Consider the following 15,002-nt stretch of genomic DNA (forward strand, 5'->3'; position numbering starts at 1 on the left):
AATAAACCGTTTTAATGAATTTTATGGTTATTATTCTGTGTCTTTATTATTAGAAAGCCTTATGATGACTTTAAGAGACAGACACATAGAATAATATAGGCTAAGTTCTATTAGGAAGCAACCCACTAGATCTGAGCCTAGGTGAGCGTATGTATGTGTGTTAATGTACACAGGCACACACAGCAATAGGTATATTCCCTAATATATGGTAATATGCTTATACATCTACATCAGGGGTGTCCAAACTTGGGAACTTTAAGACTTGTGGACTTCAACTCCCAGAATTCTGGGAGTTGAAGTCCACAAGTCTTAAAGTTCCCTAGTTTGGACACCCCTGATCTACATATTACCATACATTAAGGTGTGTATACCACTAAGGTTACGAGTTCTGGTCTGCAAAAGTAGAAGCAAGCCACCAGAGGGAAGCTACATTTTTGTTGGCCTACCATGTTTTTGCAGCCTAGAGCTGGTAAGAGAGAGCAGTCTTTTTGAAACTTGGCAACTTCGAAGGGGCACGGCTTTCGACTCCCAAAATTACTTGGGAGTTGAAGTCCCCCACCTCCGACAAGTTTGCAAAACACCTGCCCTCGCTGGTATACACAATAATATACATCCGGCCACGTGTGTGCATTTCTTCCTTCTGTAGCTCCACTGGCCCATCCAGCAAAGGAGGCCTCCAAAAATGACTCGTGCTACATTTTTTTTTTTTTGACCCAGCCAGCAGGAACTGGCATGGATAAGCCGGATCGGGCAAAGAACCTCGTGCTGCATCGAGTTAGATATGTACTACAACTCCCAGCGCCCTTAGGCAGCAAGGTTAAGAGGAAAGGTCGCAGGTTCGACAGTCCTGGCGCAATCAAGGGGAAGTGCCAATGGAGCTGGAGGAGAAAGGATACTTACACACACGTGCTCGACTTACCTGTGGTGGAAGGGCCACGGAAGGCATGGCAGGGCGTCCTCCGGATCTCCTCTTAATTTGGGGTTTCAAACACAAGCATCACTGACAATAAAAACAGCCATTTTTCAAGCACACCAACACCTGTTCCGAGACCATCGCTTAATAAAGATATTTTATTTACAAGAAAAAAGCTCCCAAAGCCCCATCTTTTCCAGGTGTTGCAGGCAGCGCTCCAGATATTGCAGGTAGCTCTCCAGGTGTTGCAGGTAGCATTGGTGCCAGCTCCAGAAAAGCAGTGTTGAACGCAGTGCAATTGAATGGAGCCCCTCCCTGCGGTCTCTGCCCACGTGGGCAGCAGCCCGTGTTCCTACCTCCTGGTTTTTGGGCTTCAGTCTTTATTACTACCTCCTGATTCTTACCTATCTATCGTGGTTCCTGTGGGCCATCATTTCTTCCATTCTACAGTGGTGTTGTTAGAAGTTTTGGGGAGATCCCATGTGCCCCTCTTTTGCTGCTGCCTGATGGGCCAGCCCAAGCCCTCCCAAGAGCTTTGCAGGAGCTCCATCCTTGGGGTTCCCCTTCTCTAGGGTCCAGCTTAGTTGGTCTTCCCCTTGGCCTGAAGGTGCTTTTTTTTTTCCCAAGAGGCCCCTGGACTCCCTTTCTCCTCGAAGACCTTTCGCGCCTCTCATCCTCGAAACGTCTTCGGAGAAACAAAACAAACCAGAAAGTCCAGCTGCCTCTTGAAAAGAAAAAAGGCCCCTTTGGGACAATCCTGGCCTGCATGACGGAGAATCTCCCCAGACATCTTGGTTCTCCCCTTCTTCCGGCGCTGCCTAGATGTTGTCATAGGGGACCACAAGGCCAATATTGTAGTTGTAGCCGGTCATTTCGTTGTAAGAGGAACGGCAGATAGGAAGGCCGCTCTCGGCCACCAACTGGTCGATGGAAAACTCGTAGGCGTAGATGATGCCTCGGTGCCTGTTAGGAGAGAAGGGGAAAGAAAGTAAGGAGAATAGCAATAGCCCTTAGACTTATATACCGCTTTACAGTGCTTTTACAGCCCTTTCTAAGCGGTTGACAGAATCAGCCTCTTGCCCCCAACAATCTGGGTCCTCATTTTACCCACTTCGGAAGGAGGGAAGGTTGAGTCAACCTTGAGCCCTGTCAGGATAGAACTGCTGGCAATCAGCAGAGTTAGCCTGCAATGCTGCATTTTAACCACTGTGTATGATGGATGGAGGATGGATGGATGGAAGGAAGGAAGGATGGATGGAAGGAAGGGAGAAGATGAGGAGAGAGGAGAGAGAAGAGGGGAGGAAGGGAGGGGAGCAGAGAAGAAGAGAAGAGATTACAGAAGAGAACAGGGGTGGAGGGGAGGGAAGGGAAGGGAAGAGGGAAGAGAAGAGGGAAGGGAAGAGAAGAGGGAAGAGAAGAATGGAATGGAAAAAGGAGAAGAGGAGAGAAGGGAAGGGAAGAGGGAAGAGAAGAATAGAATGGAAAAAAGGAGAAGAGAGAATGGAAGGGAAGAGAAGAGGGAAGAGAAGAATGGAATGGAAAAAGAGGAGAAGAGAAGAGAGAAGGGAAGGGATGGGAAGAGAAGAGAGAAGGGAAGAAAAGAATGATAGAAAACAGAATAGAATAAAATGATAGAAAATAGAACAGAATAGAATAGAATAGAATGATAGAAAATAGAATAGAACAGAATGATAGAAAATAGAATAGAATGATAGAAAACAGAATAGAATAGAATAGAATGATAGAAAACAGAATAGAATAGAATGATAGAAAACAATAGAATTGAATGATAGAAAATAGAATAAATGATAGAAAACAGAATAGAATAGAATAAAATGATAGAAAATAGAACAGAATAGAATAGAATGATAGAAAACAGAATAGAACAGAATGATAGAAAATAGAATAGAATAAAATGATAGAAAATAGAACAGAATAGAATAGAATAGAATGATAGAAAATAGAATAGAATAGAATGAATGGAAAACAGAATAGAATAGAATGATAGAAAATAGAACAGAATAGAATAGAATAAAATGATAGAAAATAGAATAGAATAAAATGATAGAAAACAGAATAGAATAAAATGATAGAAAATAGAACAGAATAGAATAGAATGATAGAAAACAGAATAGAACAGAATGATAGAAAATAGAATAGAAATGATAGAAAACAGAATAGTCTAGACTAGATTAGACTAGACTAGACTAGACTAGAATAGAAGGGTCCTTGGAGGTCTTCTAGTCCAGCCCCCTGCTCAAGCAGGAGAACCTTATATCCTTTCAGATAAGTGACCGTCCAGTCTCTTCTTAAAAACCCACCATTTCTGAAGGCAAGCTGTTCCACTGATTACTGTAGTTTTGGGAGTATAAGATGCACCAAGATTCTAATCAATCTTAGAATTAGAGTAAATAATACATGGGATGCTTGGAATCATTAGAGTGGTGTATAGTGGAAGTCAGGGGGGGGGGGTTGAGTGGGAGGTGGGGGTGGGTTAGGGTGGAGGGTGGGGTAATATATATGTATAAATATACTAGAAGATGGGATTAATGAAATATTATTTTAAGAGAAATTTATATTATGATTTATATATGTTAAATTAGTTTAGAAGAAGGGATTGATGGGTTATTATTATTCCAAGAGAAATTTAAATTGTGATTGTTGGGAAGAGAGGGGGTACAATATGTGTATGAGTAATCTACTTTTAGACAGGGGGAGGGGAGGGGGTAAAATAATTGGTATAATATTTGAATTTCCTTTCTTTAGGGGGGGCTGGGGGGAGGGGAGGGGTATAGTATCTGTATGGGATTTATACTGTATGGTGGGGGGCTTAAAGGGGGAAAATATGTTTGAATAAAACTTTTTCAATTAAAAAAAAAAAGATGCACCAAGATTGTAAATTTTAAAAAAAGTTTTTGCACTCTGCAGACCTCCCAATCCCCCTGGATGCCTTGTTTTTTTGTGAAAAATGGGGCATGCAGAGAGTTTGAGAGGCCTGCAAAGGGCTCCTGGGGGCTGGGGGCAAAAGCGGTAGGATCTCACCTGGCATGCATCTCCCAGAGCTTGCTGCCCATGCGCTGGTCCCATGCACAGACCAGCCCTTCTTCGCCGCCGCTGACCACCTTCCAGTCGTCCATCTGCACCACCGAGACCCCCAACTGATGGCCACAAAGCGAGGAGACAGGCTCACTTCTGCGGAGGTCGTACACCATCACCCTGAGAAAGCAAGAGAAGGGATTGTGAATATTTAAGGAGGTGGGAGGGAAGATACCTGCCTGTCCTGCATGCTTAAACAGGAGGACAATCTACTAGTCCTTAAGAGGAAACAATGTCTGGTGTTTGGGCTTTTGGTCCTGTTTCTTTGCCCCAAACAAGAGAATGCAGATTGCCACTGAACAGGGGTCGTCTTGGACTTACGACCACAACTGAGCCCAGAATTGATGTTGCTATGTGAGAAATTTGGTGAGTTTTGTCCCGTTTTATGACTTTCCCCGCCACCCTTGGCAAGCGACTCACAGTTATGACGGCCGCAGTGTCCTGAGGTCATGTGATCATCTTTTGTGACCTTCTGATGAGCCAAATCAACGGGGAAGTTCGATTCACTTCACCACCTGGTGACTAACTTATCAATGGCAGTGATTAACTTAACAACGATGGCAAGGAAAGTCGTAAAATGGAGCAAAACTCACTGCCTCACTTAGCGACAGAAATGGGGGGGCTCAACTGTGGCCGTAACCTGAGGGCCACCTGTAGATAGAAAGACTGCAGGGTTAAATCCAGATGCCCTTGTCAAATAAAAGGACTAATAAGCCATGGGATAAAATGAAGACCAAGACTCATACCACTCCATAAAGCCTTAGTAAGGCCTCACCTGGAATCCTGCATGCAGTTTTGGTCACCACACTAGAAAAAAAATGCGGAGACTCTAGAAAAAGCGCAGAGAAGAGCAACCAAGATGATGAGGGGACTGGAGGCTAAAACATACAATGGACGGTTGCAGGAACTGGGCATGGCTAGTCTAGGGTCGGACCAGGGGAGACAGGATAGCAGACTTCCAATATTTGAGGGGCTGCCACAGAGAGGAAGGGGTTAGGGAGAGAGAGAGAGAGAGAGTGAGAGAGAGAGAGAGAGAGAGAGAGAGAGAGAGAGAGGTAGTAGGAAGGAGGGAGAAAGAGAAAAAAAGAAAGGGAGAGAAAGAGAGAGAGAGAGAGAAAGAAAAAGAAAAAGAAAAAAAGAAAGAAAAGAAAAAAGGAAAAAGAAAGAGAAAGAAAGGTACTAGGAAGCAACGTTCCCTCTAATTTTTTTTCAGCGTGAGCGGAAAAGTATAGTGTTTGAGTGGCACATTTTCATGCCTGAGCACCTGAATTTTTTTCACAGGTGTCACCTGACAACAACGGAAATCAGTGTTATTTGAAACTCAAAGTTATGTTTCTTCAAGGTACCCGTTTAATTAAAAGTGTTATATAATATCAGTATCACTTATAATACTGCAAGTCTGCAATATTAAAATACTTGTATAGGGGATCCCCTGGATCCCCCGAAGAGATCAAATCACAACCAGTATGCCACCTTCTTGGTATATTGCTTTTATTTTCATTGAGTTTTTAAAAATGAGCATTATTTCATCCTTTTTTCTTTATTTTTGATTGATATCTGCAATTTGTGTTAATTCTGTTCATACATATAATATAAATGAAAAACCCAGCTCTCTTAAACATCTGTTAAATTCTTTGTGGTGCTCTTTTAGAATTGGCCAACTAATATTTCTGTTCCCCCAACTAATGCCAGGTAGAGTTGACTGAAAAAGTAATTTTTCATGAAGGGACATTTTCCTAGCATTTATGAATAAATAGTTCATATTTATATCTGCTAGCTTCAGCAGAGGATGACAAATTATTCTAAAGCTATTATTGTTGCTTGTATCTCCTAATTTCAATATTTGTCTTGACACTCAGTACATCTTGCAACTATTTGCAGTTGGCAAATAAATATGGTAAATGATTATGCTTTTTCAAGACATTTCAGTAATTGATAATAATTAGTATTTTGCATGTTGTGCACAACAACTGAGTATTTCATACTCCCAAAACACAGCAGGAACAAAAAAGATAACATTCCCTCCCCCCCTCCTAAAGTTCACAATAATTACACGCAAAAACCTCTGAAAGGAGCCGTTGCAAATACCCGTGTTTATTTTTTTACCATTTTACTGAAAGGTGCAAACTGAAGATAAATGTTTTTAATTCCTTGCTAAGGAGGGAGGGGGCAGGGGGTGTTGATTGTTGATGATTGAGGGCTCCAGACCGTCACCCTCCGTCTTGCAAAAAGCAGGATCTCCCACCCACTAAAATCTCCCCCTCCCGCCTCAGTGCAGACCGGCATGATCCCTTCCCGTAGCCCCTTCTCCCCCCTCCCTCCCTCCCCAAGACTCGCCCGCCAACACGAAGAGGAACGAGGGAAGAAGCACCTTCTCTGCCCGGCCGGTGCCCCATGCCACTGTGCCCCGAAAGCCAGCCGCAACCCTCCAAAGCAGCTGGTTCACGAGCTTCCCCGCTTCAGTCAAGCGAAGCCTCTGCCGGGGGGGGGGGGGGGGGTGCAATCCAATCCCAACGGCAGCCAACAGCCGCCGCTCCTTCCCCACTGGCTCTATGATGACTTCAATGCTAACGCTAAGGGACAGAAAAAGTGTGCCCTCCTGTGGAAAATATCGGGATCGCAGGCAGAAAAGAAAATAAACCTTTTAAATGGGTTTTATGGTTATATTTCTGTGTCTTTATTATTAGAAGCCCCGTTATTAATATTATTAGGGAAAGGGGAGGCCCAGGGGCTGCAGAAAAGGCACAGAAGCGGGAAACCTGATCCAAAAGCCGTAACCCATTTAGAAAGCCTTATGATGACTTCAATGCTAACGCTAAGGGACAGAAAAGTCTGCCCTCCTGTGGAAAATATCGGGATCGCAGGCAGAAAAGAAAATAAACCTTTTAAATGGGTTTTATGGTTATATTTCTGTGTCTTTATTATTAGAAGCCCGTTATTAATATTATTAGGGAAAGGGGAGGCCCAGGGGCTGCAGAAAAGGCACAGGAGAGGGAAACCTGATCCAAAAGCCGTAACCCGTTTAGAAAGCCTTATGATATAGGGTTTCCTGCCTAGGCAGGGGGTTGGACTAGAGGACCTCCAAGGTCCCTTCCAACTCTACTATTGTATTGTATTGTATTGATGACTTCAATGCTAACGCTAAGGGTCAGAAAAGTGTGCCCTCCTGTGGACAATGTCGGGATCGCAGGCCGAAAAGAAAATAAACCTTTTTAATTAATTTTATGGTTATATTTCTGTGTCTTTATTATTAGAAGCCCCGTTATTAATATTATTAGGGAAAGGGGAGGCCCAGGGGCTGCAGAAAAGGCACAGAAGCGGGAAACCTGATCCAAAAGCCGTAACCCGTTTAGAAAGCCTTATGATGACTTCAATGCTAACGCTAAGGGACAGAAAAGTCTGCCCTCCTGTGGAAAATATCGGGATCGCAGGCAGAAAAGAAAATAAACCTTTTAAATGGGTTTTATGGTTATTATTCTGTGTCTTTATTATTAGAAGCCCTGTTATTAATATTATTAGGGAAAGGGGAGGCCCAGGGGCTGCAGAAAAGGCACAGGAGAGGGAAACCTGATCCAAAAGCCGTAACCCGTTTAGAAAGCCTTATGATATAGGGTTTCCTGCCTAGGCAGGGGGTTGGACTAGAGGACCTCCAAGTTCCCTTCCAACTCTACTATTGTATTGTATTGTATTGATGACTTCAATGCTAACGCTAAGGGACAGAAAAGTGTGCCCTCCTGTGGAAAATGTCGGGATCGCAGGCAGAAAAGAAAATAAACCTTTTAAATGGGTTTTATGGTTATTATTCTGTGTCTTTATTATTAGAAGCCCCGTTATTAATATTATTAGGGAAAGGGGAGGCCCAGGGGCTGCAGAAAAGGCACAGGAGAGGGAAACCTGATCCAAAAGCCGTAACCCGTTTAGAAAGCCTTATGATATAGGGTTTCCTGCCTAGGCAGGGGGTTGGACTAGAGGACCTCCAAGGTCCCTTCCAACTCTACTATTGTATTGTATTGTATTGATGACTTCAATGCTAACGCTAAGGGACAGAAAAGTGTGCCCTCCTGTGGACAATGTCGGGATCGCAGACAGAAAAGAAAATAAACCTTTTTAATGAATTTTATGGTTATATTTCTGTGTCTTTATTATTAGAAGCCCCGTTATTAATATTATTAGGGAAAGGGGAGGCCCAGGGGCTGCAGAAAAGGCACAGGAGAGGGAAACCTGATCCAAAAGCCTTAACCCGTTTAGAAAGACTTATGATATAGGGTTTCCTGCCTAGGCAGGGGGTTGGACTAGAGGACCTCCAAGGTCCCTTCCAACTCTACTATTGTATTGTATTGTATTGATGACTTCAATGCTAACGCTAAGGAACAAAAACGTGTGCCCTCCTGTGGACAATGTCGGGATCGCAGGCCGAAAAGAAAATAAATCTTTTTAATGAATTTTATGGTTATATTTCTGTGTCTTTATTATTAGAAGCCCCGTTATTAATATTATTAGGGAAAGGGGAGGCCCAGGGGCTGCAGAAAAGGCACAGAAGCGGGAAACCTGATCCAAAAGCCGTAACCCGTTTAGAAAGCCTTATGATGACTTCAATGCTAACGCTAAGGGACAGAAAAGTCTGCTCTCCTGTGGAAAATATCGGGATCGCAGGCAGAAAAGAAAATAAACCTTTTAAATGGGTTTTATGGTTATTATTCTGTGTCTTTATTATTAGAAGCCCCGTTATTAATATTATTAGGGAAAGGGGAGGCCCAGGGGCTGCAGAAAAGGCACAGGAGAGGGAAACCTGATCCAAAAGCCGTAACCCGTTTAGAAAGCCTTATGATATAGGGTTTCCTGCCTAGGCAGGGGGTTGGACTAGAGGACCTCCAAGGTCCCTTCCAACTCTACTATTGTATTGTATTGTATTGATGACTTCAATGCTAACGCTAAGGGACAGAAAAGTGTGCCCTCCTGTGGATAATGTCGGGATCGCAGGCCGAAAAGAAAATAAACCTTTTTAATGAATTTTATGGTTATATTTCTGTGTCTTTATTATTAGAAGCCCTGTTATTAATATTATTAGGGAAAGGGGAGGCCCAGGGGCTGCAGAAAAGGCACAGGAGAGGGAAACCTGATCCAAAAGCCGTAACCCGTTTAGAAAGCCTTATGATATAGGGTTTCCTGCCTAGGCAGGGGGTTGGACTAGAGGACCTCCAAGGTCCCTTCCAACTCTACTATTGTATTGTATTGTATTGATGACTTCAATGCTAACGCTAAGGGACAGAAAAGTGTGCCCTCCTGTGGACAATGTCGGGATCGCAGACAGAAAAGAAAATAAACCTTTTAAATGGGTTTTATGGTTATTATTCTGTGTCTTTATTATTAGAAGCCCCGTTATTAATATTATTAGGGAAAGGGGAGGCCCAGGGGCTGCAGAAAAGGCACAGGAGAGGGAAACCTGATCCAAAAGCCGTAACCCGTTTAGAAAGCCTTATGATATAGGGTTTCCTGCCTAGGCAGGGGGTTGGACTAGAGGACCTCCAAGGTCCCTTCCAACTCTACTATTGTATTGTATTGTATTGATGACTTCAATGCTAACGCTAAGGGACAGAAAAGTGTGCCCTCCTGTGGACAATGTCGGGATCGCAGACAGAAAAGAAAATAAACCTTTTAAATGAATTTTATGGTTATATTTCTGTGTCTTTATTATTAGAAGCCCCGTTATTAATATTATTAGGGAAAGGGGAGGCCCAGGGGCTGCAGAAAAGGCACAGGAGAGGGAAACCTGATCCAAAAGCCGTAACCCATTTAGAAAGCCTTATGATGACTTCAATGCTAACGCTAAGGGACAGAAAAGTCTGCCCTCCTGTGGAAAATATCGGGATCGCAGGCAGAAAAGAAAATAAACCTTTTAAATGGGTTTTATGGTTATTATTCTGTGTCTTTATTATTAGAAGCCCCGTTATTAATATTATTAGGGAAAGGGGAGGCCCAGGGGCTGCAGAAAAGGCACAGAAGCGGGAAACCTGATCCAAAAGCCGTAATCCATTTAGAAAGCCTTATGATGACTTCAATGCTAACGCTAAGGGACAGAAAAGTCTGCCCTCCTGTGGAAAATATCGGGATCGCAGGCAGAAAAGAAAATAAACCTTTTAAATGGGTTTTATGGTTATTATTCTGTGTCTTTATTATTAGAAGCCCCGTTATTAATATTATTAGGGAAAGGGGAGGCCCAGGGGCTGCAGAAAAGGCACAGGAGAGGGAAACCTGATCCAAAAGCCGTAACCCGTTTAGAAAGCCTTATGATATAGGGTTTCCTGCCTAGGCAGGGGGTTGGACTAGAGGACCTCCAAGGTCCCTTCCAACTCTACTATTGTATTGTATTGTATTGATGACTTCAATGCTAACGCTAAGGGACAGAAAAGTGTGCCCTCCTGTGGACAATGTCGGGATCGCAGACAGAAAAGAAAATAAACCTTTTTAATGAATTTTATGGTTATATTTCTGTGTCTTTATTATTAGAAGCCCCGTTATTAATATTATTAGGGAAAGGGGAGGCGAATGGAATGCAAAACTCTGAGCAGGAAGATTTAATTAACCAATTTCCATAAATCAGAACTTGATAAAACAGGAGGCGAAGAGAAACATACTGGAGTTTGGCTGTACGCAAGCTTGTTCCAATTCATATATTTTGAGCAACTATAACCAACGAGAGGTGGAAGGTAATGGGGGGGGGGGGAAATATTAAAATCAAGAACCGGGAAAATGCGAAGTCTTCTTTCTGTGCAAAAGACCAAGATGGCTTCTGCTTCTCTTCCTCTTCACATTAGCTGAATTAGCTAAATTTAAGGCTGACCAGAACTTTGAAATAAGAACTGTATAACTAACTGCAATTTTGGAACTGGACATTATGGAAAGGTGGGAATTTGAAGAACTAAATGAAATTATAAAAAATATGCGTAAATCATTAAAATCAAGTCTAAATAGAATTTTGAACTCAGAGAAGCAGGAACTGAAGAAAGAAGTGAAGGAACAAGGGGGGAGGCATAATGAAGATGTAGAAACGATGGAAAATGAAAAGCAGACAAAAAAAAACTGCTCCCCAGTGGCCTTTTCTGGGAAGCCTGATTAATGCCTAACTGGGAGCCCGCCCGCCCACCCTCCTGTGCCCAAGGGCACCCGAGCACTGCTGGTCATTGCCGTCCCACCATGGCTCCAATTGCTGTCCTTCTCCTGGCTGGGCTTTTTCTGGCTTCACCCTCCTGGGCACGGAGGCCCAAACCCCCCAAGAGCCCCATCGACACCATCAGCGCTCAAGAGCAGTTCGATCCTGCTCGGGTGAGCAGGGGGAACAGAGGGGGGGGGGCTCGTTTGGGTGTGAAAAGCTCAGCTTCCCCTCCGGTCGCTCTGAGATGTCCAAGAGCCGCCAGAATTCATCCTGCGCTGGGCCGAAGGGTCCCCGGGAGGCAGCTCTCCTAACTTCTTGCTGCCCACAAGCCTCTATTTTCATCTCTGTGGCTCCGCTGCATTTCGGAAGGGCCTCTCCTCCTACCTCCCCACCCTTTCCAGGGATTGAGCAGGTACCCTAGTTTGCAAGCCCATAATCCTGATCCCCTCGTAGTGCCCCACTTGTTAGGCGCCTCCTTATCTGCTCTGTTTGCTCAGCTCCACGCTCCCTGCCAACCTCCGGACAAAGGCGGCCACAGTGCAGAGGAGGCGGCTCCCCTGATAGGCGGCAGGGCTGGCATAACGGGCATCTCCTCTTCCCCTCTGGCTTTTGTTAGAACATAGAGTCCTAAATCAAAGCCCCAGCCCCGTTTCCTTCCCTCCCTTCCAAGCTTTCTTCTGTCCCTCTGCAGCTCAGGGGAGTCAATGCACTGTCCTGCTTTGCCAAATAAAGGAGTGAAGGGTTTGTTTTTAAACAGCTGCTGCTGCCTTTTTTTACAAATAGCATTAGCTGAAACGGCTCTTGGACTTAATTTCTGCTGCACCTTAAGGGGCTGTGCAGAAACACTGCAAGGAAGCCCAGCCACGCAGCCTCGAATCCACTGGGGGTCAAGGGGGGGGGGAGACAAGATGGCCATCTCCCTCCTTTTCTAGTTTGCAGGGAAGTGGTTCCTGGTGGGGGTGGCCTCTGATTGCCTCTACCTGCGGGAAAACGGCTACCGGGTGGAAGCCACCAACGTGGTGGTCTCGGTGACCGACAGGGGCTCCCTGCTCTTTAGCACCTTCCGGCCTCTGTGAGTGTTTCGGGGTCCCTGTGCTCAGGGTGGGGGGGCTCAGCCTGACTATGCCTCCAGGGGGGCCCTCGCTAGCTCACACGCAGGGAGGGGGAGCCAGTTCCGACGTGCAGGAGCCTCTCTGCAGCTGGCCCCACAGAGGTCCTTTTGGGTGGAAGGGGTCCTTTTGTCTGTCTTTCTGTCCTGCCTCGGTGGGCTCATCCTGCCTTCATCTCTGCAGGGAGGGGATTTGCTGGAACATCAAGCAGAGCTATTTTGCCGGCAAGGCCCCGGGGCGCTTCCTCTTGAAAGGTGAGAGGCGGGAGAGGAGATGGCTTCCTCTCTCCTGCTGCCCTTTGGCCCTTGCAGGACAAGCTGTGCCTTGATCTCTCTGTGGTCCCCCTTCCAGGCCGTGGTGCCCCAGTGAACGTGGTGGTGGGGGAGACGGACTACAGCAGCTACGCCATCCTCTACTTCCAGAAGAACCGCAAGATCTCAGCCAAACTTTACGGTGTGGATGAAAGCTTTGGTGGGCTTTGGTGGGGCTGTGGGGGAGGCCCAGAGAACCCCAAACTGTTGGGGAGGGGGTGACGGTTCCTGGGGCCTCTCTGGGACAGCCTCCTTCCACTCTGGCTGGGGAAATCCTGCAGGAGAGGGCCTGGGGGATCTCTGAAGGAGGTTCCTGCCGGGGCCACCCTCTTGTAGGGAGCAAAGAGGTCCTTGGGGGGGGGGGGAAGGGCAACTGGGGTTCCCCTGATGTGTCTCTCTTTCATGGGACCCCCGGAAGGACGGACGGCACAGGTGCCAACTGACATCCTGAAGAAGTTCGAAGCTGCCATGGCTGTCCTGGGCATCAGAGATGACCTCATCTTCTATTACCCCGTCTACGGTGAGCAGCTTTTTGCCCTAGGGAGGGGGGGGGTGGAGGTTTGCGCTCCCTGTCTGTCAGGCAGCTGCTGCGCGGCACCAGACCCCTCCCCCTTATTCCTAAACATCCATGCTGGGCCAAGCAAAGGGGCTCAGAGGACTTGGAAAGCCCCTCCGTCCAACCAGCGCAGGGTCCGGGGGAAGCCAGGACTGGCCTGATGATTCTCGGGAGCGGATGAGTCAAACCCCCAGAACCGTTAACCCCACTTTCTCTTCTGTAGGGTTTTGTAGCTCGGCCGACCAATTCCACATCCTTGACGGTGAGTTGCCGGCTTCAGTGCCTCCTCGGCCAAACTCGCCACCCCCGGGGCCTGGACGACGGCCTTGCGCACCCTTAGCGCCTGCAAGAGGCAGGCGGGCTTTGCTTCCTCGGCTGATGGGCAACACGCACAGAGCCTTTCCGGGGGGGTCTGATGGGGTCTGCAGGAGGCTAAGCAGAGGCCTTTCAGGGGCCGATCCTCTGACAGCCCCCCACCCCCGTATGTTCTCTGTCTGCCTTCCAGAAACGAAATACACAGGATAGCAGGAATCAGGAGCGACCGGAGGCTCCCCCCCACCGTGTCAAGGCAACCACAGAAATCGCCCAAGTTTCCCCGTGTATTTGTTCCCATGAAAATAAAACACGAAAACCCTCTTTGACGTTATTGATATTTGCAGGAAAAAAAAGGGACGTTATAGCTAAAAATCAGGTTGGAGTTGCTTGCTGAAAGGTAGAACTGGGCCTGTAATGACACCCACCCACCCCCCGGCAGTCTCTGTGGCTACCTCAACCCCCCCCCCAAGCATAAGAGGCCTTCTGGCCGCAGAGTTAAGAGGGCCTGGGGGGGAGAGAGTGGAGGGGCCTGGACTGCAAGTGGTGGAACAAACTCTGGGCTCTTTTGCAACGGAGAATCAACGCCTCTCCTGCCTGATGCCCCCCAAAGGTTCCCCCCCCCCCCACAGGCAGCGCCAGGCTGGGTGCACCTGGGCCTTGTTTTCTCACAGTCCCTGCCCCCCCCCCCCCGTGCCCCAGAGGCCCCGTGCCCACTCAGCTGCCCTGCCTCCAGGCCTGGACTGTTCTGGGACTCTTGTGCTGAGAAAGCAGTTCTGGAAAGCGCTGGCTGCCCCCCCGGCCCCCCTGCCAGGCCTGTTCTCTGGGCTTGTTTTGCCGTCCCAGTGCCAATAATCCTCTGCATGTGCTGTTTACCCAGCGCCCCCCAGCCGTGCCCCCCTCTCCCGGCTCTGGCACTCTCTCCTCTGGCTCCAAAGGGGGTGGCAGCTCCTTCCCTGACCCCTTTCTGGAAGGGATGGGGCCAGGGAGGAGCCTGGCCAAAGCCTCCGGCCAACGACTGCCCTTCCTTTGGCCAGGCTGAGGGAGGGGCAGCCACTTGTTCAGCCTCGGTCAGCTCCCCAATAGGGGGCTCTTCCCTGCCTCCTTTCCCAGGCAAGGTCCCTGCTGATGTCCAGCCCCACTGAGCCCCATCCTGCCCCTCACCCAGCCGAGCCTGAGAAGGGGCTCAACTCTACGTCCAGCCTGGCAGCTGCCAGAATGTTCTTTGGCCCTCTTTTGGACCCCGTTAGGAAGCTGAGGGAGGGCTGATAGCCGTCCGGCCTCTCCTTCAGGGACTCCAGACCATCCCCCCCATTGCCCCCCCCCACAAGGGCTTTAGACTTCCTGGGAGCTGCAGAGTGGACTGACCCAGCCCTCCTGTTCCTGCTCTTCTTGCCAAGCGCAATCAAGACCCCAGGCAGTGCCCACCAGCAAAAGCCCCCCTCCCCAGGGGGAAAGCAGCAGGGCTGGCGGGGCATCAGGCTGAGGGGGAGCTGTGGACAGTCCGTCCTTCCTGGGCTCCTTCCTCCCGTCCTCCTCTGTGCCGCGTGGA

General features: G+C 47.5%; 2 protein-coding genes across 3 annotated transcripts; one reads left to right on the top strand and one right to left on the bottom strand.

Moving 5' to 3' along the window:
- Nucleotides 1-1,181: 1,181 nt before the first annotated feature.
- LOC309399328 (F-box/WD repeat-containing protein 8-like) lies at nt 1,182-6,497 on the bottom strand. Of its 2 annotated transcripts, none has more exons than XM_081967055.1 (3): nt 6,381-6,497; nt 3,956-4,129; nt 1,182-1,876 (listed from the first exon to the last, which is right to left on the bottom strand). In XM_081967055.1, exons 2-3 carry the CDS (start codon nt 4,123-4,125, stop codon nt 1,732-1,734), a joined length of 315 nt encoding a protein of 104 aa, XP_081823181.1. In that variant the 5' UTR covers nt 4,126-4,129; nt 6,381-6,497; the 3' UTR covers nt 1,182-1,731. The 2 variants fall into 2 exon arrangements, with proteins under 2 accessions (XP_081823181.1, XP_081823180.1); XM_081967054.1 differs by having other exon boundaries at nt 6,347-6,494.
- Nucleotides 6,498-11,169: 4,672 nt separating this feature from the next.
- Nucleotides 11,170-13,772, top strand: C8G (complement C8 gamma chain). Its single transcript, XM_081967748.1, has 7 exons — nt 11,170-11,332; nt 12,095-12,234; nt 12,455-12,525; nt 12,623-12,724; nt 13,001-13,102; nt 13,362-13,400; nt 13,644-13,772. Exons 1-7 carry the CDS (start codon nt 11,204-11,206, stop codon nt 13,661-13,663), a joined length of 603 nt encoding a protein of 200 aa, XP_081823874.1. The 5' UTR covers nt 11,170-11,203; the 3' UTR covers nt 13,664-13,772.
- Nucleotides 13,773-15,002: the final 1,230 nt, after the last annotated feature.

This window comes from Natrix helvetica (genome assembly GCF_964273705.1).
Source record: "Natrix helvetica genome assembly, chromosome: 15".
NCBI classification, from domain to species: domain Eukaryota; kingdom Metazoa; phylum Chordata; class Lepidosauria; order Squamata; family Natricidae; genus Natrix; species Natrix helvetica.

Coding starts and splice junctions, on each gene's coding strand:
- C8G (XM_081967748.1), top strand. CDS start 11,204: ATGGCTCCAATTGCTGTCCTTCTCCTGGCTGGGCTTTTTCTGGCTTCA. Junction 12,235..12,454: donor TTTAGCACCTTCCGGCCTCT/GTGAGTGTTTCG, acceptor TCATCTCTGCAG/GGAGGGGATTTGCTGGAACA. Junction 12,526..12,622: donor GGGGCGCTTCCTCTTGAAAG/GTGAGAGGCGGG, acceptor TCCCCCTTCCAG/GCCGTGGTGCCCCAGTGAAC.
- LOC309399328 (XM_081967054.1), bottom strand. CDS start 6,405: ATGGGGCACCGGCCGGGCAGAGAAGGTGCTTCTTCCCTCGTTCCTCTT. Junction 4,130..6,346: donor GTTCCTCTTCGTGTTGGCGG/GCGAGTCTTGGG, acceptor TTGCTTTCTCAG/GGTGATGGTGTACGACCTCC. Junction 1,877..3,955: donor CTCTGGGAGATGCATGCCAG/GTGAGATCCTAC, acceptor CTCTCCTAACAG/GCACCGAGGCATCATCTACG.